This window comes from Macaca nemestrina, chromosome 20 (genome assembly GCF_043159975.1).
Source record: "Macaca nemestrina isolate mMacNem1 chromosome 20, mMacNem.hap1, whole genome shotgun sequence".
NCBI lineage: Eukaryota > Metazoa > Chordata > Mammalia > Primates > Cercopithecidae > Macaca > Macaca nemestrina.
The window spans coordinates 11636027-11662915 of NC_092144.1; the positions used below are offsets into that span (position 1 = coordinate 11636027).

The 26889-nt window shown below is 44.5% G+C and overlaps 1 protein-coding gene, 1 long non-coding RNA gene and 1 pseudogene across 12 annotated transcripts in view; 2 read left to right on the top strand and 1 right to left on the bottom strand.

Annotated features, from left to right (window-relative positions):
* The window catches only part of LOC112427563 (uncharacterized), a 137653-nt gene that overhangs the window by 49382 nt on the left and 61382 nt on the right, over nucleotides 1-26889 (top strand). The window lies entirely within an intron of this gene.
* Nucleotides 1-26889, bottom strand: part of LOC105468780 (zinc finger protein 44) — an 83843-nt gene that overhangs the window by 653 nt on the left and 56301 nt on the right. For 5 of the 11 annotated variants that reach the window (XM_011719166.3, XM_011719648.2, XM_011719700.3 and 2 more), the window contains 3 exons: nucleotides 23571-23697; nucleotides 22575-22635; nucleotides 19116-21684 (listed from right to left, as the gene is read on the bottom strand). In XM_011719166.3, coding sequence (XP_011717468.3) covers nucleotides 20028-21684; nucleotides 22575-22635; nucleotides 23571-23697 — 1845 coding nt within the window. In that variant the 3' untranslated portion in view covers nucleotides 19116-20027. The other 6 variants (XR_003019166.2, XM_071087542.1, XM_071087543.1 and 3 more) reach the window with 6 other exon arrangements.
* Nucleotides 9354-9795, top strand: LOC105468716 (large ribosomal subunit protein eL28 pseudogene; annotated as a pseudogene).

Sequence of the window (26889 nt, forward strand, 5' to 3'; positions counted from 1 at the left end):
GTCTCGATCTCCTGACCTTGTGATCCGCCCGCCTCGGCCTCCCAAAGTGCTGGGATTACAGGCGTGAGCCACCGCGCCCGGCCTCATCTTCTTCTTATACATCACATCACTCAACATTCCATGAGACACAGGGTCAACTCTGGATAATGTGTGAATGAATAAAAGCACACTGAAGAACTAGAAGCTTTTTCTACTATTCCCATCACTAAACATGAGAACAAGAAACACGTGGAAATCAAACTTGCAACAATATTTACCTGACCATATTGTCCTGAGGTCCTCCAGGATATTCAAGGTAGTCAGATCCAGCCAGTTCAATCAAAATATTTCTTTTGGAGAAGTTGGCTGGGCACAATGGCTCACACCTGTAATCCTAGCACTTTGGGAGGCCGAGGCAGGCCGACTGAGCTCAGGAGTTTGAGACCAGCCTGGGCAACATGGTGAAACCCCGTCTCGGTGGCTCACACCTGTAATCCCAACACTTTGGGAGGCTGAGGCAGGTGGATCACCTGAGGTTGGGAGTTCAAGACCAGCCTGGCTAAAATGGTGAAACCCCGTCTCTACTAAAAATACAAAATTAGCTGGGTGTGGTGGTGCATGCCTATAATCCCAGCTACTCAGGAGCCTGAGGCAGGAGAATTGCTTGAACCTGGGAGGTGGAGGGTGCAGTGAGCCGACATGGTGCCATTGCACTCCAGCCTGGGTGACAGAGCGAGGCTCTGTCTCAAAAAAAAAAAAAAAAATTAGCTGGGTGTAGTGGTGCACATCTCTAATCCCAGCTACTTAGGAGGCTGAGGCATGAGAATCGCTTGAGCTTGGGAGGCAGAGGTTGCAGTGAGCTGAGATCACACCACTTCACTGCACCCGAGAGAAGTGTTTATTTTCACTTGTGTTAATATTTATCAGAGACTTATTGTCCCATTTCATGGAGTTATTAAGTTACTGGGAAGTTGCCGGGCGCGGTGGCTCAAGCCTGTAATCCCAGCACTTTGGGAGGCCGAGGCGGGTGGATCACGAGGTCAGGAGATCGAGACCATCCTGGCTAACATGGTGAAACCCCGTCTCTACTAAAAATACAAAAAACTAGCCGGGCGTGGTGGCGGGCGCCTGTAGTCCCAGCTACTCGGAGGCTGAGGCAGGAGAATGGCGTGAACCTGGGAGGCGGAGCTTGCAGTGAGCCGAGATCGCGCCACTGCACTCCAGCCTGGGTGACACAGCGCGAGACTCCGTCTCAAAAAAAAAAAAAAAAAAAAAAAAAAAAAAGTTACTGGGAAGTTAAAGCTCAGGCATGCCATCCTGAGATGGCAAAGTGCCAAAAGAGTTCTTTCCAGCAGAACCATTACAGTTAACCTTGGGCTTTGCTGACCCTGAGGAACAGGTTAAGATTTGCAATTTACAGTCTGGGCACGGTGGCTCAAGCCTGTAATCCAAGCACTTTGGGCGGCCCAGGTGGGCAGATCACCTGAGGTCGGGAGTTTGAGACCAGCCTGACCAACATGGAGAAACCCTGTCTCTACTAATAATACAAAATTAGCCGGGCGTGGTGGCGCATGCCTGTAATCCCAGCTACTTGGGAGGCTGAGGCAGAATTGCTTGAACCCGGGAGGCAGAGGTTGCAGTGAGCCTAGATGGCACCACTGCACTCCAGCCTGGGCAGTAAGAATGAAACTCTGTCTCAAAAAAAAAAAAGAAAAAGAAAAAAAGACTTGCAATTTACAATAAAGTGCGTTAAAGTCCACAATGAAATGATGAATTTACGCATGATTATAAAATGTATAAAATGTTCTCAGCAGAGGTTTCTTCCAAAAGAACATAAAAATGCCCTTTCTCCATTTTAATAAGGAAGTGATTCCCCAGTCACTCTAGAGAACAGGGATAAGAGTTAAATTGAACTTCTCAGAAACCATACAAGGAGAAAGTAGAGTGAAATATTTCAAGTTCTGAAAGAAAAACATCTGTATCAAGCAAAATTATCCTTCAAGTGAGTCCATAGTACTTTCTGAGACAAAAATTGAGGGAATCTGTCACGAGTACACCCGCTTTGCAAGAAATGTTAAATTCACCAGAAAGAAGGTAAATGACAAAGAAAGGTACTGCAATAGAGAAGGCATAAGTGGAATAAAATATAATCATTTTCTCATTCTCAATTAATGTGACAGATAACAGGTTGTTCAAAGTAACAATAGCTACAACATGTAAGTACAGTTTATGGATAAGTAAAATGAGTAACAGCATTGTTATAAGGGAGGGAAGAATTGGGAATACTCTATTATGAGTTACTTGGGCAACCAGTGAAGTGGCCTAAGATTGCCAGAAAGAGGGCTTAGGATAGTTGTATACTGAAAACTCAAGGGCAACCATTACAATCGTTTTAAAAAAAAAAAAAGCATAATCAATATGTTAAGAGAGGGAAATAAATGAAATCAGTTAAGGTAAATAGTCAAACACAGAAGTCACAAAGAAAATTTAAAAGTATGTTATTTACAAGAAAACTACCTACCTAATTATATGTTGTCTACAAGAAACTTTTTTTTTTTTTTTTTTTGTTTTTTTTTTTTTTGAGAGACAGAGACTCACTCTGTCTCCCAGGCTGGAATGTGGTGGCACGATCTTGGCTCACTGCAACCTCTGCCTCCTGGGTTGAAGCGATTCTCCTGCCTCAGCTTCCCAAGTAGCTGGGACTATGGGTGTATGCCACCACACCCAGCTAATTTTTTATTTTTTAGTAGAGACAGGGTTTCACTTTACATTGGTCAGCTGGTCTCGAACTCCTGACCTCAGGTGATGTGCCCGCCTCGGCCTCCCAAAGTGCTGGGATTACAGGTGTAAGCTACTGCACTCGGCATTTTTTTTTTTTTTTTTTTTTAAGACGGAATCGTGTTGTTGACCAGGCTGGAGTACAGAGGTATGGTCTCAGCTTACTGCAACCTCTGCCTCTCAAGTTCAAGTGATTCTCCTGCCTCAGCCTCCTGAGTAGCTGGGATTACAGGCACGCACCACCATACCTGGCTAATGTTTGTATTTTTAGTAGAGACAGGGTTTTGTCATGTTGGCCAGGCTGGTCTCAAACTCCTGACCTCAGGTGATCCACCCGCCTTGGCCTGCCAAAGTGCTGGGATTACAGGCGTGAGTCACTGCACCCGCCCAAGGGGTTGATTCTCTAAGAGGACAGAGAGAATCTATGTGTAATATTTAGCATGTATGTGCATAACAAAAAAATTGCAAAATGCACAAGGCAAAATGTGATACGACTACAAGGAGAAATACATGAATCCATGACTATGGTTGAGATTTCAACACCCTCCTACCAGTAATTAAGAGATCCAGTAGGCCAAAAAAACCCAGGAAGGACAGGCCGAGTACAGTGGCTCACGCCTGCAATCCCAGCACTTTGGCAGGCCAAGGTGGGCGGAGTTCAAGACCAGTCTGGCCAACATGGTGAAACCCTGTCTGTACTGAAAATACAAAAAAATCAGACAGGAATGGTGGTGTGCACCTGTAATCTCAGCTAGTTGGGAGGCTGAGGCAGAGGAATTGCTTGAACCAAGGAAGTGGAGGTTACAGTGAGCCGTGATCGCACCACTGTGCTCCAGCCTGCACTCCAGCCTGGGCGACAGAGAGAGACTCCATCTCAAAAAATAATAATAATAATAAAAAATAAAAAATAAATGAATGAAAATACAGCCTATTAAACTTTGTAGGGGCTGGGCGTGGTGGCTCATGCCTATAATCCCAGCACTTTGGGAGGCTGAGGTGGGTGGATCACTTGAGGTCAGGAGTTCGAGACCAGCCTGGGCAACATGGCAAAACTCCGTCTCTACCAAAAATACAAAAAAATAAGCCAGGCATGGTGGCGCATGCCTGTAATCCCAGCTACTTGGGAGGCTGAGGCATGAGAATTGCTTGAACCTGGGAGGCAGAGGTCGCAGTGAACCAAGATCGTGCCACTGAACTCCAGCCTGGGTGACAGAGTCAGATTCCATCTCAAAACACACACACACACACCCCTACACACACAGCCACACACCCCTTTGTGGGACACAGCAAAAAAAGGAGTACATAGAGGACAAATATGCTACTGAACAGATACATTAGAAAGGAAGAAAAATATATAATCAATTATCTAAGCATGTGCTTTAGGAAATTAGAAAAAGCAAATTAAAACCATAGTAAGCAAAAGAAAAGAAATTTTTTCAAATAGTGAAACTGCAAGAAATAAAAAAAAAAAAATCAAAACCAAAGCCCGCTCTTTGAAAAGATGAATAAAATTGATAAAAATCTAGTCAAGCTAACTGAAGAAAACAAAGAGCATAGAAATTACTAATATCACAAATGAAAGGGAGGATAATGAAAATCAGAAAGCATCTGGCAAAGTATGACTTCCATTTATGATGGCAAACTAGGAATGGAGAGAAACTACTATTTCTTAAGAAAGAACATCTACAAGAAACTTACAGCTAACATCATACTTAATAGTGAAAAACAAAATGCTTTCCCAGTAAGATGAAGAACAAGGCAAGGGAGTCCCCTCATGCAGCATTTCTATTCAACATGGTACTGGCACATAGTGTGGGCTTGCATCAGAAGCCTGTGGACAACTTATGACCATCTGGCTACCTACAGGGGCCACAAGAAGGGGTTGCTAAAGCCTACATAGTCTGGCCGGGCGCGGTGGCTCACGCCTGTAATTCCAGCACTTTGGGAGACCGAGGTGGGCAGATCACCTGAGGTCAGGAGTTCGAGACCAGCCTCAACCTGGAGAAACCCTGTCTCTACTAAAAATACAAAATTAGCCAGGTGTGGTGGTGCATACCTGTAATCCCAGCTACTCAGGAGGCTGAGGCAGGAGAATTGCTTGAACCTGGGAGGCGGAGGCTGCAGTGAGCCGAGATCGTGCCATTGCACTCCAGCCTGGGCAACAAGAGCGAAACTCCATCTCAAAAAAAAAAAAAAAAAAAAAAGGCCTTCATAGTAAAGGAGTCTGAGGGCATTAATTGCACGGCAGTTTGAACAGTCTAGAAGCCTCTGTGGTAGAAATACCCATTCGAGGTGGGCTAACCTGCAAGTCACAGCATTAATTGGATTTAATTAAAATTTGAGCACAAGAATTATGTTGCCTCCAGAACAAAGAACAAAAGACTCTAAAAGATATTGTGATGGCGAAAAAGTCAATAGCTATTTCTTAGCCTGGCCAACCTGGTAAAACCTCGCCTCTGCTAAAACTACAAAAAAATTAGCCAGGCGTGGTGGTGCATGCCTGTAATCCCAGCTACTGGGGAGGCTGAGGCATGGGAATCGCTTGAGCCTGGGAGGTGGAGATTGCAGTGAACCGAGATCACACCACTACACTCCAGCCTGGGTGACAGAGAGACCCTGTCTATAACAAAACAAAACAAAACAAAAAAAACACGCTATTTCTTCACTATGTCAGGGAGGATGCGAGTCCTCTGCTTATCACTTAATTTTCTGGAATTTAGCCAAGGTGTCAGTGTGTCTTACATTCTAGATGGGGCAATGGCCCTTCCACTTTTTGTAAGCTCTTTTCTTTCAATATTTGTATGTCCTGAATGAATGTCAAATGACTGTCCCCAGAAACCAATTACTTTTTTTTTTTTTCTTGAGACGGAGTCTTGCTCTGTCATCCAGGCTAGAGTGCAGTGGCACAATCTTGGCTTACTACAACTTCTGCCTCCCAGGTTCAAGTGATTCTTGTGCCTCAGCCTCCCAAGTAGCTGGGATTACAGGCGCTCACCACCACACCGGGCTAATTTTTGCATTTTTTAAAGTAGAGACAGGTTTTTGCCATGTTGGCCAGGCTGGTCTCAAATTCCTGACCTTGAGTGATCTTCCCACCTCAGCCTCCCACAGGCATGAGCCACTGCGCCTGGCCAGCAATGACTTTAATGTAATGCCATGCCTGTGCTCCTGGAGAAAGGTACATAAAATTTAGATCTTGCTGGCAAAGACTGCAATAGCAAGGCTACTGAGGTTCCATGAAAAGAAACCAGATAAAGGTGGACCAAATCCCTTCAAAGGTGAAGGTAAACTGCAGCTAAGAGTCTCTTGAAATAGAGGCTGAATAGAACCTATACAAATCTGTGACACCAGAATATCTACCACTTGTTCATTGGACGGAGTCAGTAATTTCCATAATGTTGGATATTGGGTGTAGGGGCTCAATAGGTTGGGATCACAGCAGTAAATTGCAGTAATCCACTTTGAGGCACCCAGATTTAAGAACAAGCCAAATTAGGCTGGGTGTGGTGGCTCACACCTATAATCCCAACGCTTTGGGAGGCTGAGGAGGGTGGATCCACCTGAGTCAGAAGTTCGAGACCAGCCTGACCCACACGGTGAAACCCTGTCTTTACTTAAAAAAATACAAAAATTGGCTGGGCGTGGGGGCTCATGCCTGTAATCCCAGCACTTTGGGAGGCCAAGGCAGGTGGATCACAAGGTCAGGAGGTCAAGAGCAGCCTGGCGAACATGGTGAAACTCTGACTCTACTAAAAATACAAAACTTAACCAGGCGTGGTGGCGGGTGCCTGTAATCCCAGCTACATGGGAGGCTGAGGCAGGAGAATCATTTGAAACTGGAAGGTGGAGGTTGCAGTGAGCCGAGATCACGCCACTGCACTCCAGCCCCGGCAACAGCAGCAAAACTGTCTCAAAAAAAAAAAAAAAAAAATTTAGCTGGGTGTTGTGGTGCATGCCTGTCATCCCAGCTACTCGGGAGGCCAAGGCAGAAGAATCACTTGAACCCGGCTGGTGGAGGTTGCAGTGAGCCAAGACTGCGCCACTGCACTCCAGCCTGGGCAACAGAGCAAGACTCTATCTCAAAAAAAAAAAAAAGAAAAGAAAAGAAAAAAAAACCAGGCCAGGCCAAATTAGGCTATTAACTGGAGAAATACCCGGCCAAATGCAGTGGCTCATGTCCATAATCCCAGCACTTTGGGAGGCTGAGGTAGGAGGACTGCTTGAGCCCAGGAGTTCAAGACCAGCCTGGGCAACATTGTGAGATCTCATCTCTCCAAAAAAAAAAAATTAGCTGAGCATGGGGGCACACCTATGGTCCCAGCTTCTCAGGAGGCTGATGCAGGAGGATGCTTGAGTCCAGGTGTTGGAGCTGCAGTGAGCTGTGACTGCATCACTGGATTCCAGCCTAGGCAACAGAGTGAGATCTTGTCAAAAAAAAAAAAGAAAAAGAAAGAAAAAAAAGGCAACGCTGGGGATAGTTGCCCCTTCACTACAACCATATAACCATTTTGTATTAATGGTTTTGTATAATGGCTGTCAATCCTTCCAGGCCCAGTTCAATTTACATTGAGTCATATTAACTAATTTAATTGGGGAGTAAGTTCCATGGGGTCCCATTTTGTCAATCTAATTTATAACTGCCAAAGACTTAATTTAAATTTATGGCTAGGTGCAGTGGCTCATTCCTGTAATTCTAGCACCCTGGGAGGCCGAGACAGGTGAATCACTTGAGGCCAGGAGTTTGAGACCAGCCTGGCCAACATGGCAAAACCCCGTCTCTACAAAAAACACAAGAATTAGCTGGGTGTGGTGGCGAGTGCCTGTAATCCCAACTACTCAGGAGGCTGAGGCAGGAAAATTGCTTAAACTTGGGAGGCGGAGGTTGCAGTGAGCGGAGATCCTGCCACTGCACTCCAGCCTGGGTGACAGAGCAACACTCTGTCTCAATAAATAAATAAATAAATAAATAACTCACTGGTTCAGAGCTTCCTTGGTCACTGTGGGATTTTTAAGGGCTGTTGTCTCACCTTGTCACCCAGGCTGGAGTGCAGTGGCACAGTCACAGCTCACTGCAGCCTCAACCTCCCAGGCTCAAGCTACCCTCCCACCTCAGCCTCCCAAAGCCAGGACTACAGGTGTGCGCCACTACACGCAGCTAATTTTTGTATTTTTACAAATACGGGGTTCCACCATGTTGCCCAGGCTGGTCTTGAACTCCTGGGCTCAAGCAATCCACCCACCTTGGCCTCCCAAAGTGCTGGGATTACGGGTGTGAGTCACCGCACCTGGCCCTATGTGATATTTTAAGACAATTTGTTCTATAATACAACCAAGAATGATTTAGCCAACACAATAGTTACGATGGCTAAGGAGAGGCACAGGGATTTCTGCTCTATTTATTTTATATTCAGTAACTCCTCTATGAGTATCGGGACACCTTCATTACATTTGATGGGATACCCAGATACAACTATAACATGAGCCCTAGTACTAATCCCATGAAGGTTTATCAGCTCATACAGATGTTAAAATTCAGAACCTACATTATAGAGGACAAAATCCCAAGGAGTGCCCTTTTATGATTTTTTTTTTTTTTTTTTTTTTTTTTTTTTTTTTTTTTTTTTTTTTTTGAGACGGAGTCTCGCTCTGTCACCCAGGCTGGAGTGCAGTGGCCGGATTTCAGCTCACTGCAAGCTCCGCCTCCCGGGTTCACGCCATTCTCCTGCCTCAGCCTCCCGAGTAGCTGGGACTACAGGCACCCGCCACCTCGCCCGGCTAGTTTTTTGTATTTTTTAGTAGAGACGGGGTTTCACCGGGTTAGCCAGGATGGTCTCGATCTCCTGACCTTGTGATCCGCCCGTCTCGGCCTCCCAAAGTGCTGGGATTACAGGCTTGAGCCACCGCGCCCAGCCCCTTTTATGATTTTTGTTATGCAAATCCCTTTAATACATTTCCAATTGGGTCAAACTGTGGACTTCTGTTTCATCAGTGTTTTTTCCTTTTGTTCCTTCCCTTCCCTGTTTTGGTTTTTGGTTACTGGATATACTTTGGGGGAGGGTGTGTCCTCTCTAAACTGGTACTAATACTTTTTTTTCCCCATCAGTGAGCCGGTGTCATCAGGGTGTCATCGGTGTCATCAGGGTGAAGGGCCTCCCCTACGGCAATGGTTGCTCTAGAAGGTTTAAGAACCCCGGGTTTAAGTCAGGTTTGAACTAACTTCTTTGCTATGCCACAGCTATGCCATGGGTGTTATCCCCACTAAACCGAAAGGTCAAGATCTCTGTCATGGTAGAGGCGCATGAAGCAGCAGCAATAGCACTTCAGGGTGTTGGGGAACCTTCTGCTGTTAAAGAGTGTGGACTCAGCCCATTATCTGATGGCTGCTGTTCTCTACCTTCCCTCCCTGTCTTCTTTTTGAAGGACTGCTCCTCCGGGGCAGCCACATAATGACCAACCTCTGACGCAGTGTATATAGTCCCCCCTCCACTCGCACTCTTTACATTTGGGGCAACCCAGGCATGAGTCACAACTTCACTATAAATACACAGGCAGGGCTCTTTCCGTCTCAGGCCGCCACTACGAGAGGAGCCGCCACCATGTCCGCGCATCTGCAATGATGATCGTGCGGAACTGCTCCAGTTTCCTGATCAAGAGGAACAAGCCGCCCTACAGCACCGAGCCCAGTAACTTGAAGGCCCCAACTCCTTCCGCTACAACGCGCTGATTCACGACAAGACTGTGGGCGTGGAGCCGGCAGCCGAGGACAAAGGTGTGGTGGTGGTCAAGAAACGGAGATCCGGCCAGCCGAAGCCTGCCACCTCCTACATGCGGACCACCATCAACAAGAAAGCTCGCGCCACGCTCAGCAGCATCAGACACATGATCTGCATGAACAAGCACCGCCCCGACCTGCGCATGCATGGCCGACCTGCGCATGCATGGCCGCCATCCGCAGGGCCAGCGCAGCCTGTGATGGCGAAGAGGAAGCGGACCCGCCCCACCAAGAGCTCCTGAGCCCCCTAGCCCCAAAGCAATAAAGAGTCAGCTGGCTTTCTCACCACCAGCCCCACACGCCCACCAAAAAAGAAAAAAACAAAAACAAAAACACAGGATGTAAACCCAGGACCACTTTAAGGACGGCCCTACTCCCATACTCCAGCTCCCAAATTCCAAGGAATTATCAAACTGTCACCTAAGGTCAGCTGAATCTAGAACCAGACTTGGCAGGGCTCAACAATGGAAGAAACACAGAGCAGCACAGCACAAAGCATGTGCTCCCAGTAAGCGGCAGCTCAAACTCTAGATGGGCCATAGAGCAGGTTAGCAATTCAGAACAAGAGAAGATAGATACCCACGATGGTGGTCAATGTCTAGACATCTTGTTCACAGCACCAACTGCTAGTCACCTAGAGAGGCGAGGCTGCAATGATGGCACTGATGAGAGTGGGTCTCACATACACTGAGAGGGTATGAAAAGGCTTATTACTCCCATGACTGAGGTTTCCAGGGAGAACAGGGCAGGCCTCTCAAGCAGGTGGGAAATGGCTTAAAAGAGCAAGGAAGGGAACTTGCCCAGGTGTTTACTGTGGTTGGAAGTGGGGCTGGGCACAAGTTCCTCTGCATGGGCAGCTGGTTACGTGGTTTGAATCTCCTGCCTTGACACAGGAAGGATGCCCAGGCCTTCTCAGCTTGTCCAGAAGTGGGGCATTAAGGGAAGAGGATGAAATGGTCAATTGTGAAACATTAAAAATGTGGAGTCCAACCACTAATTACAAGAACAATGGTGAACAGGGCCAGGCATGATGGCTCTGGTGGCTCACACTTGGGATCCCAATGCTTTGGGAGGCCAAAGTGGAGGATCGCTTGAGCCCAGGAGTTCAAGACCAGCCTGAGCAACATAGCCAGACCCCATCTCTGTATAAAAAATAAAGTAGCCGGGTGTGCTGGTATGCGACTGTAGTCGTAGCTACTCAGGAGGCTGAGATGGGAGAATCGCTTGAGCCTAGGAGTTCAAGGTTACAGGGAGCTATGATTGCATTACTGCACTCCAGCCTGGGTGACAGAGCAAGACCCTGTCCTCTGTCTCTAACAACAACAACAAAAAAGACAATGCGTTCACCAATAGTGAATAGAAAAAAATATGCATTTGCAATTGCTTGTTTTTATATAAAGAAATACTAACAGATGCACAAGTAATGATCAAAACTGGTTATCTGGGGGTGGCTGGAGCAAGAGCACTAGGGTAAACCAGGATATTCTGGCAGTAAGTTTTCTCAACCCACAGTTTCTTGTAGATTTTTTTTAAACCTTTGTATTTTAAATGATTGAAAAAATTATATAAACCATACTTTACTATTAGGCATTATTTTTAATTAACTTGTTTCTAAAATTTATTGAATTTTAACTTTTTTTAAACATAGGAAACCATTCTAAGATTTCATCTTTTAAATAATAATAGGTATGAAAGTATAAACTAAGAAAAAAATCTCTAACTAAATGACAAATTGCATCCTGTTTTGTATTTCTACTGTATCCCAGAGGGCAGTGCTTTCAGGAATGAGTAGCCTATTTAATGCATGATAGATTTAAACCTAACTCTCTAAATGTAAAAAAGTCTCAAACATTACATAAGCTTTGAGTAGTTTCCCTTGTATCATTAAAATAGGAACTCACTTGAATTCCATCTTACCAATTAAAATAATTCATTTTTCTTAGGAAGAGTAGAGCCTTTTAAATGTCACATCCTCTAGGGATATGCACATACAAAACTGACTTAAAAATGAAAAATGTACCCGAGAACTTTAATGCACTCATCTTGCATCTTGAGATTCTTTTGCACAAAAGGAACACAATTCTGTTTGGTTCCAGAATTATCTTGCCTTACATCATATTTATCAACTTTCATTTTCAAAGCTGAAGAAACGAAAGAAACGAATATCCTACACACTCACACATATAAAATTACAAAATGCTAAGGGAAACTACAGTTGGAGCACCACAATAAACAGATAAAGGAATCCAAAGGAAAGAAACACAGATATTCTTATCAGCTTAGCAGCCTGCTTCCCCACAATTCAGAACTGTAAAACCCATACACAGAAAGTCAAACACCTTAACAAGCTTGGGGGTCAGACTCTCACCATTAAGGCCTAACACCTACAGTAGTTCAGTCCCAGATTCAGTTTAAGGTTCTGACCCAAATGAACTCTCTAATTCATCAATCTCAGATCCAGGAGACAAAAGTCCTAACTTCATAGACTTTCTCAACACGTAAATATTACACTCTGAATGCAGCAACACTGGGGATGCAAAACTGAAGGCCAGGAGTGGCGGCTCATGCCTGTAATCCCAGCACCTGGGAGGCCAAGATGGGATTCCCTGAGGTCACAAGTTTGAGACCAGCTTGGGCAAGGTATCAACACCCTATCTCTACAAAAAACAAACAAACAAACAAAAAACCAAGCATGGTAGCATGTACCTGTAGTCCTAGCTACTTGGGAGGCTGAGGCGGGAGGATCACTTGAGCCCAGGAGTCCAGGCTGCAGTGAGCCAAGACTATGCCACTGCACCTCAGCCTGGGTGACAGATTAAGAACCTGTCTCAAACAAAACAACAGCAACAACTACCCCTCAAATCCACTGTCTAAAAGCAAGCCCAAGGAAACTACAATTACAACCCCAGAAAGTATCATGCTGTTCCCCACCCCACCACCTACGTGTGGATCCCCAGTTTTCCAATGCTCAGTTTCTGTCAGTACCAAAGGAGTCTTTCCTTGATAGGTGTGAGTATGTAGGACACCTGCTTTCCTTGATAACAGTAAGTACATAGGACATCTGTAGGGGAGGGGCTCTAAGAAGAACCACCTGGGTCTTAATTACTTCCCTTGGCAGAGTCAAAGGTGGTCTTACCTTCTAGTCACTGCCTCAGGCCTCCGCTCACCAGTCATGTGGCTTTAGAACACTTTTGATATTTTAAATTAGAGAAACCCAGTGTTTCAAGAATTCAGCAAAATCACTCAAACCAAGTATTTATGTATAAAGCACGGAAGCAAACTGTAAAACATCTAGTTTCAAAGCAAAACCCACAAATATCTATTCCTTTTGGAAAATGAAGTTAATCAGAAATGATTATTTAATCATTAGTCAAACTATTAATCATTAATCATAACAAACTATAATCATTAATTAGTCAAACTAATAATTTAATCAATAGTTAATTATTAGAAATACATACATTTTTAAGATGGGGTCTCACTGTGTCACCCAGGTTGGAGTGCAGTGGCATGATCTCGGTTCACTGCAACCTCCACCTCACAGGCTCAAGCAATCCTCCCACCTCAGCCTCCAAAGTAGCTGGGACCACAGGCACGTGCCACTATGCCTGACTAATTTTTTGTATCGTTTGTTAGAGACGGGGTTTTGCCATGTTGCCCTGGCTGATCTGGAGCTCCTGAGCTAAAGTTAGCTAAAGTCGCACCCGAGGCGGGAATTCTCCCCATGACCCTCCAGTGGTCCCCGCACAATCCGGGGGAGACGCGGGGCTGCGGGCGCGGAGCTGTCCAGAGAGGGCTCCGGGGCTGGGGGCAAAGTCGCCACGCAGGGACGCGACAGGACGCCCGAGGTCCTGACTGCCGGCCGGCCCAGGGCCACCCTGTGGCCCAGGGACCGAGGGCCGAGCTGCGCCATGGGAACTCGGGTCCCAGACCCTGGAGTCGCCCGCGGGAGGCCCGCGTAAAGCCACAGCCGGTTCCAGTCAGCCCCTCCTCCCGCGTGTCGGGACCCCTGCCCGGCACACTCACCATTTCCTGGACTCCAGGGTGTCCTGGCATCCTCCTTACGGCTATTCTGGCCATAGCTGGGCAAATCGCGACACATCCTGCGCGTCATGACACACCCTCTGCGCGTTCGGAGAAGCCGAGAGCTACTCGACGGCTCGAAGGCGAGGGGAAAAAAAAAAAACCCTAACCCACGGGCTTCGGCGTGTCGCCCCGCCCGCTGTCCTACAGCACGCTTGATTGGACAGCTGGCGCGGCCCCGCCCTCAGAACTCTTGATTGGATAGTGCCCTAGGCCCCTCCCCCGGGGGGGCCACAGTGCAAAGAGGAGAGATAAAGCAAGCGCCAGAGAGGAGCCAGAATGACAGGTTCTTGGCCATTGCCCTTGCCAGTTTGGGCATCTTCCCTGATCCATTTTCCCCTATCAGTAAGTTAAATGAGTCAAAGATCCTCAAACCTACTGTTTAAATAAGATACCAGCAGGACATGCCCTCGCCAGAGGACATTGGAATTTAAGAACTTGCTCCTGGCTTTCCAGAGCTGGCACTGGTGTCTCCCTGTACTAATGGGCCTTTCTTTCTTCTTCCTCTTGGACAAAAGGGAATTGCATTCTCAGTGGCCAAAGGAACGATCCTCGTGCCTCAGAGCAGGAGGGGTACCTAGACCAGGCCACATTGGAACATGGGGGAGGGCTTGATGTCCTGCAGGGGTCAGGAATTTGGAAAGAAAGGCTGTTGGTGGCATGGCGAAGGGTTCCTCACACCTTATCCTTATCCCTCAGTCTACTCATTTTCTTTTCTCTCTTTTTTTTTTTTTTTTTCCAGAGTCTCACTCTGTCGCCCAGGTTGAAGTGCAGTGGCGTGGCGTCATCTCGGGTCACTGCAACCTCTGCCTCCTGGGTTCAAGCAATTCTCCTGCCTCAGCCTCCCGAGTAGCTGAGATTACAGGCACCCATCACCACACCCGGCTAATTTTTGTATTTTAGTAGAGACGGAGTTTCACCTTGTTGGTCAGGCTGGTCTCAAATTCCTGACCTCAGATAATCCAACTGCCTTGGCCTTGCAAAGTGCTGGGATTACAGGAGTGCGCCACCGTGCCCGGCCTGTCTACTCATTTTCAGCCAAAAAATTAAAACACACCAACAAGGGAATATAGTTATTTAATATACGGGAAAAAGGGGAATTATATGACAGCAATATGCTATAAAGGAACAAAAAGGGAAGAAAAGGAAACCTCTGAATTGGTTCATTTAAGCAGTCTACTGCACTACCATTTACAAGGAAAACGCCAGACCGGGCGCAGTGGCTCAAGCCTGTAATCTCAGCACTTTGGGAGGCCGAGGCGGGTGGATCACGAGGTCAGGAGATCGAGACTATCCTGGCTAACATGGTGAAACCCCGTCTCTACTAAAAATACAAAAAACTAGCCGGGCGTGGTGGCGGGCGCCTGTAGTCTCAGCTACTTGGGAGGCTGAGGCGGGAGAATGGCGTGAACCCGGGAGGCGGAGCTTGCAGTGAGCCGAGATCACGCCACTGCACTCCAGCCTGGGAGACACAGCGAGACTCCGTCTCAAAAAAAAAAAAAAAAAAAAACACACACACAAGGAAAACGCCAAGTGACAAACATATTCCTAAGCTTGGGAGTCAGACTTTGTTGAAAGGAGCCCAAGAGTCTATCAGTCCCTGGTGATGAGGCAGAGAAACCTAACGATTTAACTCTGGGAGCTCAACATGCCCTCCTGTTCCCACCTCATGTGGGAACAATCTCGCCTTCAAGATCTTTATTTTCAAAAGCAAGAAACTCTCACCTGGAGTCAGTTTAAGGTTCTGCCCTAAATAAATTGTCAACTTTATAAACCCTTCCTCCAGCAAACAACCCAAATGAGACTTTCTCTAAGTCTCACCTTTACAGATTGTCTTTTTTTTTTTTTTTTTTTTTAATTTTTGAGACAGAGTCTTGCTCTGTTGCTGAGGCTGGAGTACAGTGGTGTGATCTCGGTTCACTGCAACCTCTGCCTCCCAGGTTCAAGTGATTCTCCTGTCTCAGCCTCTCAAAAAGTAGGGTTTACAGGCGAGCGCAACCACACCTGGCTAATTTTTGTATTTTTAATAGAGACGGGGTTTTGCCATGTTGGCCAGGCTGGTCTCAAACTCCTGACCTCAGGTGATCCGCCTGCCTTGGCCTCCCAAAGTGCTGGGATTACAGGCGCCTTTGGTGTTCTTAAACACACACACACAGCTCCTTCCCCAACCCAGTCACAAAGATACTCCTACATCTGATGCTAACTTTGTGTTTTTGCTTTTCATCATTTTAATGTGTGTTAACTTTCATATATGATATGAGATAAAGGTGTCAGTTCATCTTTCTGCAGGTTAATATCCAATTGTCCCAGCACCATGTTGAAAACACTTTCCCCATTATCTTGGGGCATTTGTAGAAAATCAACAGACCATAAATGAAGATTATTTCTGGTCTCTCTGTTCTGTTCTATTGGTCTATGTCTAACGTTACACCAGTATATCCGGCTAATGTACTACCTGCCCTGATGATCGATAGCCCCACTTCATTCCACAAGATTGCTTTGCAGGTCCAGAAATGGTTTCAGAGCCAGGAGAAAAATCTCTTTATTATTATTATTTAATTTATGCCATTGAGACACAGTCTCACTCTGTCACCCAGGCTGGAGTGCAGAGGCATGATCATGGCTCACTACAGCCTCAAACTCCTGGGTTCAAGTTATCCTCCCACCTAGTAACTGGGACTACAAGCACATGTCAGCATGCCTGACTGATTTTTTTTTTTCTGAGACAGGGTCTCGCTCTGTTGCCCAGGCTGGCATGCAGTGGCACAATCATGGCTCACTCCAATCTCACCCTGCCAAGCTCAAGCAATCCTTCCACCTCAGCTTCCTGAATAGCTGAGACTACAGGTGTGCACCACTACACCCAACTAATTTTTAAAATTGTTTGTAGACACAGGGTCTCCCTATGTTGCTGAGACTAGTCTCAAATTCCTGGACTCAAGTGATCCTCCTGCCTTAGCCTCCCAAAGTGTTGGGATTACAGGCTTGAGCCACCATGCCTGGACCCCTGGCTATGAGAATTTGGGAAGCATTCCAATCACAAGTAGATAGTTTATCCACACCTGGATACTCCAAAATCACTGCACCCTGGATACACTGACTGTCTGCCCAGCAAGGAGGAGAGTGAGCAACCACTGCTGGAAAATACTGCTTTTATGTGCATGACATGAGAAAAATTGTGTCTAATTTACACATTCTAAAAAAGAAGAGAAGGCTGGGCACGGTGGCTCATGCCTGTAATCCCAGCACTTTGGGAGGCCAAAGAGGGTGGATCACAAGGTCAGGAAATTGAGACCATCCTGGCTAACATGGTGAAACCCTGTCTCTACTAAAAATACAAAATTAGCCAGGCGTGGTGGTGGGTGCCTGTAATCCCAGCTACTCGGGAGGCCGAGGCAGGAGAATTGCTTGAACCCGGTAGGCAGAGGTTGCAGTAAGCCAAGATAGCACTATTGCACTCCAGCCTGGGCAACAAGAGCGAAACTCCGTGTCAAAAATTAAAACAAAATAAAATAAAGATGGAGTTTCACTATGTTCCCCAGGCTGGTCTTGAACTCCTGGCCTCAAGCGATCCTCAGTCCCCTCAGGCTGAGCCCCACCTCAGCCTCCCAGAGTGCTGGAATTACAGATGCATGTCACCACACCTGGCCAATAGTTAATATTTCTTTGATGATGCAAATTTTCTGGACACTATACATGAGTTAATTTGGATTGGATTTTCCCAAATTACTTAAATTACAGGATTTCTCCCCAATGAGCACTGGGATGAGGAGACTTCAATCCACCAAAGTGGTATACATATATATATCTCCATGGAGGTGATACTTAGGTCATCTCATCAGAAAACACTCATACTTGTCTACAAATAGATGTTGCATATGGCATTAGTTCCATCCTCAGAAATTTATATATATTTGCAAGAAATATTATTTTAAGTCAATAGTATATGCTATCATGAATACAGGATATGCTTACTCCATAAGCAGCAAACTGACTCCTTCACAGTTTTAACAGATTTCCAGTTGTTTTGTCTTCAGTTTCCTAAGAAGACAATGCTATAATCTCCAACCACATTATTTGCTTCTTCCATCCCATTCTTCATATTGATCATTGTTTTGTGACATTAGTTGACTTCTGTAATGATAAATGACTAGGGTAAAATAGATATATTTGCTTTTTGTTAGGTTCCATTCCTCATTTCAATGGGAAGCCTCTCACACACTCTCATCATGCTCTGCTATAAAACAGCTTAACCAAGAATCATATATCCAGCAAAGCTCATGTACAATACAGAAACAAAAATTAAATTTTTCTGTTATGCTGAAGAAAAAGTGTAAGTGATGTTCTTGCCTTCTAACACTGTATCACTGCCACAGCCACTTGATCAAGGCATCATCAAGCAGATTAAGGTAATTTACACCCACTTCAACTTTTTTTTTTCTTTTTGAGACCGAGTCTCGCTCTGTCACCCGGACTGGAGTGCAGCGATACAATTTTGGCTCACTGCAACCTCTGCCTCCTGGGTTCAAGTGATTCTCCTGCCACAGCCTTCCAAGTAGCTGGAACTACATGTGCATGACACCAAGCCCAGCTAATTTTTGTATTTTTAGTAGAGATGGGGTTTCACCATGTTGACCAGGCTGGTCTCTAGCTTTTGACCTCAAGTGATCCATCTGCCTCAGCCTCCTAAAGTGCTAGCATTATGGGTGTGAGCCAGTGCGCCCAGCTTCACCTCATTTATACAATTTATGTTGCCCTGATTCTAACCCTGACTGTACCACAGTATATTTATGGAAGAGCTTCACAATTGCAGATACAACTGTGCTTACTGCAGAGGCTGTAGACGTCCTAAAGGCCAGGACACCCAAAGCATATTGGAAGCCATTAGAGTGAGGGAGTAAGTGATTTCAGGGGTTTCCCCAAGACTGATACAGCAGTCAGGAATATCTTAAGTGTTGCAAAGAAAGTTGGTGGAAAGGGCTATCTCTGACAGGAATAAAAACAACATTGAGGAACATAAAAGAAGACAGAGAAACCCTTACTAATAAGGAAACTGAAGATTTACTGAAATCCTCTACAAGTGATGATGATGATGATGATGATGCAAAAGATTAAGGAGGAGCAGTGCCATTGATTTGGACACACGAAAAATTTGCAGCAGATTTGGGGCATCTCTAGCCTCTGCAAGGTGCAAGTGTTAAAGATTATCAACCTCAACTAAGATCCTTTGACGGAAAAAAGCTTCTGTGTCCTATAAGGGAAAATATGCAAATGAACACTGTAAGGATTTTTTAGGGATTCAAAGAAAAAGAACTAGCTTCCTAAAACAATGTTTCTAACTAAATATCTGCAAATATGAAGACATACCCTTCAACACAAAGATCTTCAGCCCTCAAGCTGGACAGATCCCAACGTTAGTATTAGTTAGCCTCCTGCAAAGAGTCAACATCTTCAATCAGAACCTGGGTCTTCCAACATAGATGAAGGTCTTGATGTCCTGTCAAGATTCAAGTTAGCCTGAGGTCTCACTGTTTATCTATGATGCCACACATCTAGTCACCTCTACGTATCACATTAGGCACCATACAGCAATCATCATTGTCATAACCATCATAATACTTGGGTTATCAAGAGAGAAGACCCAGAATTGTGGTTGGTGTTAACACATTCTTTCAGGTCATTAAACAAAAGTAATCCGAGTATTGAAACAAGAAATTGTAACATCATAGGTGATATATTCTATGTGGATAGGCCTGCAATAGTTGAGTCTGTAGTAAACACATACAGATTTTTTTTCTTATGATTCCCTAAACAATACAACTATGTACACAGCTTTTACAACGCATGAGATATTTTAATTAATCTAGACATGATATAGAGTATACAGGAGAATGTGGGTAGGTACATGCAAATATTCCAAAGAGCTGGCATCTGTGGATTTAGGTATACTCAGGGTGTACTGGAACCAATCTTCTTGCATATATCAGGGAGCAACTCTATTCGAAAGAAATAGAAACTTGTTTTTTTGCGATGGAGTCTCGATCTGTCACCCAAGCTGGAGTGCAGTAGCATGATCTCAGCTCACTGCAACCTCCACCTCCTGGGTTCAAGGGATTCTCCTGCCTCAGCCTCCTGAGTAGCTGGGAACTACAGGTGCGAGCCACTATGCCTGGCTAATTCTTTTTTTATTTTTAGTAGAGATGGGGTTTCACCATGTTAGCCAGGCTGGTCTTGATCTCCTGGCCTCGTGATCCGCCCGCCTCAGCCTCCCAAAGTGCTAGGATTACAGGCGTGAGCCACTGCACCCAGCCTGGAAACTTCTTAAGGCTTTACCATGTTTACATTTATAGGATTTATTTCTTTCAAGTATCAAAATGTGATAAAGCTAATGAATGCTTTCCCACATTCCGTACACTTATAGAATATCCTTCCAGTGAGTCCTTTTATGTCTGTTAAAGGAACTGAGAGAACTGAAGGCTTTCCCACATTCCTTACATTCATAGGGCTTCTCTCCAGTGTGAGTTCTTTCATGTTCTCGACAGAAACTGGAACGACTGAAGGCTTTACCACAGTGTTTACATTCATAGGGTCTTTCTCCAGTGTGAGTCCTTTCATGTCTTAGAAGGAAAGAGGGCCAAAAGAATGCTTTCCTGCATTGCTTACATTCATATGGCTTCTCTGCCGTGTGAGTCCTTTCATGAGTTTTTAAGTAACTGAAACGACTGAAGGCTTTCCCACAAGTTTGACACTCATAAGATTTTTCTTCACTGTGAGTCCTTTCATGGCGACAAAAGTATTTAAAAGAACTAAATGCTTTCCCACATTCCTTACATTCGTAAGGCTCCTCTTCACTGTGTGTTGTTTCATGACTTTGAAAGGAAAAAAAATCACTAAAAGCTTTTCCACATTTACATTTATAGGGTTGCTCTCCAGTGTGTGTAGTTTCATGTTTTCGAAGGGAACTGGAAATACGGAAGGCTTTCCCACATTGCTTGCATTCATAGGGTTTCTCTCCAGTGTGAGTCCTTTCATGTCTTTGAAATACACTGGGAGAATCAAAGGCTTTCCCACATACCATGCATTTATGAGGGCCATCTCCAGTGTGTGCCATCATGTGTCTTCGAAAGCTTGAGCGATGAGATAACAATTTCCCACATTGCTTACATTCATAGGGTTTCTCTAGAATGTGAGTTCCCTCATGAATTCGTGCTGAACCAGGAAAATCAAAGCCTTTCCCACATATCTTACATTTGTGAGGTCCATCTCCACTGTGCATTATCATGTGTCTTTGAAAGCTTCCAAGATGACAAAACGCTTTCCCACACTGTTTACATGTATAGGGTTTCTCTCCAGTGTGAGTTCTTTGATGTACTCGAAGGGAACCGGAAACACTGAAGGCTTTCCCACATTGTTCACATTTGTAAGGTTTCTCTCCAGTATGAGTTCTTTCATGTCTTAGATATGAACTATAATCAGGGAAGGCTTTGGAACACTGCTTACATTCATACGGTTTCTCTCCAGTGTGTATTTTTTCATGTCTTAGATAGGAACTGTAAACAGGGAAGGCTTTAGAACAGTGCTTACATTCATACGGTTTCTCTCCAGTGTGAGTTCTTTCATGCATACGCAATAAACTGGGCCAAAAAAAGGCTTTCCCACACAATTCACATTTATAAGGCCCATCTCCACCTTGCACTACCATATGTCTTCGAAGGTTTCCAGGAGAACTGAAGGTTTTTCCACATTCCTTACAATCATAGGGTTTCTTTCCAGTGTAAGGCCTTTCACGTGTTCGAAAGGAGTGGCGATAACTTAAGCCTTTCCCACACTGCTTATGTGTATATGGCTTCTCTGCATATTCATGACACTCACGGTGTTTGTGTCCAGTGTCAACTCTGATGTAGCAATTCAGGGATGAATGACCCATTATGACTTCTCCATTCACACTGCTTTCGCATGCATCTACTCTGGCAGGAGTGTTCTTGTTTACAGTACTATTTCGAATCTGGCTTAAGGTTTCTTCACACTGACTACCATCTTTACTTTTACCAAATCTCTCTACCACATCACATCTGTAAAAAATGAAAAGTACATTACTAAAGGTTTATTATTGAATTTATATCAACAGGTATTAGATTTACATTTTTAACGTTATCAGGCAAGCTATAAGCTTCATGCCCTGCTTGAATGTGAATAGACTGAATGTTGTGCAAGATAACTCAATCCCAGCTATTTTCAAGATGATGATATGCACATGGGGATTCTTTTTTTTGAGACGGAGACTCCCTGTCACCAGGCTGGAGTGCAGTTGGCACTATCTTGGCTCACTGCAACCTCCGCCTCCCGGGTTCAAGTGATTCTCCTGCCTCAGCCTCCCAAGTAGCTGGGACTACAGGCATGTGCCACCACACCCAGATAATTTTTGTGTATTTTTAGTAGAGACGGGGTTTCACCATGTTGGCCAGGTTGGTCTTGATCTCCTGACCTCATGATCCACCTGCCTCGGCCTCCCAAAGTGCTGGGATTACAGGCATAAGCCACTACTCCCGGCCTTTCGTTTTTTGTTTTTTGTTTTTTTTTTAAGACAGAGTCTTGCTCTGTCACTTACATTAGAGTGCACCAGTGCCATCACAGATCACTGCAGCCTCCAACTCCCAAGCTCAAGTGATCCTCCTGTCTCAGCCTCCCAAAGTGCTGGGATTGCGGGCATGAGTTACCATACCCAGCTTCTTATGGGAAATCTTAATATTGTTTCCATGGGAACTACTTTGCAAACACTGAATAGCTATGTCACATTTAATAATATATTTATGTCACATTTAATAATACATTTTTATAGAGAAATTTTTCTAAGAATAAATTTAAGCTGGGCTTGTTCATAATCTTTGCTTCTTTTAAAAAGTGCTTGTCATTCTCAGAAACATTACAGGGACATCACCTGTCTCTTATAAGTACAAATTACCTTGGATTTCTCCTGAGATTTTGGTACTGATCATCAATGTTCTGGTTTTCCCATTTCATTCCTAAAAGAGAGATCCAGAAAATTCACTATAAATTATTACAAAATGACACAAAAACTGTTAAGATTTTATGTACACTGCAATCATGCATGATTCATTCATTGAACTATAGTTGACTCCTGAACAACACAGGTTTGAACTGCACAAGTCCATTTATATATAAATGTTCTTCAGTCTCTGCTACCGCTGAGACAGCAAGACAAAACCCTCTTCTTACTTAGCCTACTCAATGTGAAGATGAGGATGAAAACCTTCATGATGATCCACTTCAACTTAATGCAGAGTAAATATAGTTTCATTCTTCCTTGAGATTTTTTTATTAACAATTACTTTCTCTAGGCCAGGAATGGTGGCTCACACCTGTAATCCCAGCACTTTGGGAGGCCAAGATGGGCGGATCATGAGGTCAGGAGATCGAGACCATCCTGGCTAACATGGTGAAACCCCGTCTCTACTAAAAATACAAAAAATTAGCCGGGCGTGGTGACTGGCGCCTATAGTCCCAGCTACTGGGGAGGCTGAGGCAGGAGAATGGCATGAACCGGGGAGGCAGAGCTTGCAGTGAGCCAAGATTGTGCCACTGCACTCCAGTCTAGGTGACAGAGCAAGATGCCATCTCAAAAAACAAAAAAGAAAAAAAAATTTACTTTCTCTAACTTACTTTATTCTGAGAATACAGTATGCAATACATGTGACATATCTGTGCTCGTCACTTGTTTGTATGACTGATAAGGCTGCCAGTCAAAATAGGCTAAGCTGTGGCAGACAAAAGATTATATGAGGACATACAACTGGTTGGGGCCTGGCACTTCTTAACCCTGTGTTGTTCAAGGGTGAACTGTATCCCTTTTCCGTATATCAAATCACTGAACAGCACTGATGACCGCAAAAAACAAACGTCTCTAATTGACTAAATGAAGACATGATGTCATCCATACCTACACAGTTCAGGTTCCTAATGGTTTCCCGCATCACATCTCTGTAGAGAATCTTCTGTGATGGACCCAGCAAAGCCCACTCCTCATGGGTGAAGTTCACAGCCACATCCTCAAAGGCCACTGAGTCCTGAAACATCCCATATGTCCAGAAAAGGAAGGTTGAAACTCACAGTACTGAGAACCTATACTCACTTCATAAACTTCCCATGATGCTGTGGTTTCCAAGCATTTATTCAATGACATGGTAAATCCACTCTTATTCTGTGTCTACACTCACTGTCTGATGCTGGAATTGTGCTTGCTAAAATAACAGTTGAACAGGAACATGTCTCTTATTGGTGAATTATGCAAATGAATCTTATTGCCTGGATTACTCCTAATGTCTGTTTCTACAGTGGGCCTGTAGTTCTTGTCGTGACAAAGTCCTACAACCTACTGTGCAAAAGAGAGTTACAATTAGCAGTCCTGAGACTGCATATCCTTACAACTGCTTGTTCACAATGTTGAACCTTTCATGGGGTCTAGACAATGTATTTAGGGGAGGGTCCCATGAGCATAACTAACAACAGGGGTGGAGTGTGGCTAAACTATTTGTGTAAAAATTATGGTTCTGCTTAACTCCTAACTTCCCTCTGAGAGTTTGAAATTGTATTACATCCTCAGCAGAGGAAGCGTACCCAATCAGCCACTGCTATGTTTGACTGTTTTCCCCTCCAAAATGCATGCTGAAACTGAATCTCCAATGTGGCAGTACTGAAAGGTAGTGCTTTAAGAGGTAAGTGGGTTTTGAGGGTTTGGAACACATGGATGGATTAATCCACTCACGTATGAATGGCTTAATTAATAAATGGGTTATCACAGATGAGGTTCTGGTGTCCTTACGAGAAGAGGAAGATACTTCAGCTAGACACTCAGCCCCCTCACCATGTAATGCCCTGTGCCACCCAGGGACTCTACAGAGTCCCCATCAGCAAGAAGGTTCCCACCAGATGCCCACTTTGACCTTACTTGGTCTTCCCAGCTTCCAGAACTGCAAAACATAAATATCATTTCTTACAGATTACCCCAGTTCTGGTATCCTGTTATAAGTAACAAAAAAAACAGTCTTATAGACTAAGACAGACACAAAGAAACACTCTAGGCACTGGGTCCCTAATGAGCAACTCTGGTAGGTGATATTTCATATGTTTTTTGTTGTTGTTGTTTCATTTTTTTTCTATTTCTTACTTGGGGGATTTAGCCTATCCTATGTGATTACATGGAGAGAATATTTTGGAAGCTGGTGACTAGTTCCCTGTAGATAAAATGTAGTTAAGTATAACAAAAGACTAATAAAAGAGATTTTACCAACTAAACAGAAAAATTTTAAACTTTTTATTGGGTAATGTCAAAGGAGAAAGAAAAGAAGGGGACAGGCTGCAAATGTTCTTAGACAGAGTTCAGTGTCAGCTTTCATGAATATCGATTATATTCCATAAACAGCAGACATTTAATAATAACATTACATAAACCATTTTTATAGAAGTCATAAATGTCTAAAAATACTTTTTAAAAAAACCCTTCTCATCAAGAAAGTAGACAGCTATACAAAAACAGAGGATTTAAAACTATAATTTTCCACATCCCATCCTATTGACAGTGAGAAAAAGATACATAAACAGGAAAGTAAAAAATGATAGGAAAGCTTTGTATTGTTTTTTCCTTTGGCCCCATCTCTGCCCACTTCATTGCCAGTCTTGAAGATAGCAGTCAGAGTTCCCATGGTAGAACTCTAATCACCACAGAGAGTACAGATCATATTTTATTTCCAAATTATTGCCTTTCTATTTTTTATTCAGTCTGGGGACTATCCAAAGGTCTGAAACAAGACTCTCTTTTCTATTTCATCTACAATGCAATCCAATCAGAGTGAAACTGGGCAGGAACTACTTTAAAATGTTGCAAAATACACAAAAAGCATACAACCACCTGGGACAGACTAAGACATACATTAGAAGGCCAGATGTGATGGCTCTCACCTGTAATCCCAGCACTTTCGGAGGCCAAGGTGTTGGGAACAGGCCCCCAAATCTGGACATAAACAGGCCCCCAAAACTGGCCATAAACAAAATCTCTGCAGCACTGTGACATACTCATGATAGCTATGATGCCCATGTTGAAGGTTGTTGGTTTACCAGAATGAGGGCAAGGAGCACCTGGCCCACCCAGGGCAGAAAACCACTTAAGGTGTTCCTGAACCACAAACAATAGCATGAGCAATGTGTGCCTTAAGGACATGTTCCTGCTGCAGATAACTAGCCACAGCCCATCCCTTTGTTTCCCGTAAGGAAGGCTGTTAATCTATAATCTATAGAAACAATGCTTATCACTGGCTTACTGTCAATAAATATGTGGGTAAAACTCTGTTCGTGGCTCTCAGCTCTGAAGGGCTGCCAGGCCCCTGATTTCCCATTCCACACTGTATATTTCTGTGTGTGTGTCTTTAATTCCTCTAGTGCCGCTGGGTTAGAGTCTCCACGACCGAGCTGGTCTCGGCAAGTGATGCCCATACGTGGGGCTTGAACCCAGGTCAAAGGGTCAACAAAGCGATGGTTGGAGAATGTGTAACTAAGCTTGAGGACACCCGAGTACTCTTAAGCAATCCCCATGGTGAGTAAGAAGGGAAGCTCAGAAGCATCAGGGTAACAATGGGACAAGTGTGAGCTCTGGTTTGTTCCACCTTGGAACCTTTCCACACTGATGATGAGGAGGAATGAGAGTATAATGAAGTAACAGAAGAGGTGACAGAGCAAGTTTGTTTGCCAGCTAAAGCTAAAGTGGCAAAGGAAGAAGAGGTTCATTCCTACCCTTCTGCACCCCCTCATTATTTTGAAGAAAAACAGTGGCCTGACCCTCCAGATCTTTCTTTTTTTTTTGAGGACACCGGGCGAAAAGTAGTTGCCCCAGTGACTGTTCAGGCAGCACCTTGAGCAACCACTCTCAGTTCTATTCAGGCAGGAATTCAGCAAGCCAGATGAAAGGGTGATATAGAGGCTTGGCAGTTCCCTGTTAAAGCTACTTTGTTGGCACAAGCCACAGAAGGACTGAAAGTGGGTAAAGGAAATACTCCATTTCCTGGAGCTTGTTTTAACTGTGGGAAGAATGATCATACTAAAAAAGAACGTAGAAAAAAATCAGTGAGTCAGGCCGCCAGTTGAGAGAAGAAAGAAAACTGCTGAGCCTGCAATATGTCCAAAATGCAGAAAAGGAAAACACTGGGCTAATCAGTGTCACTCTAAGTTTGATAAAGATGGGAACCCGATTTCGGGAAACTTCATGA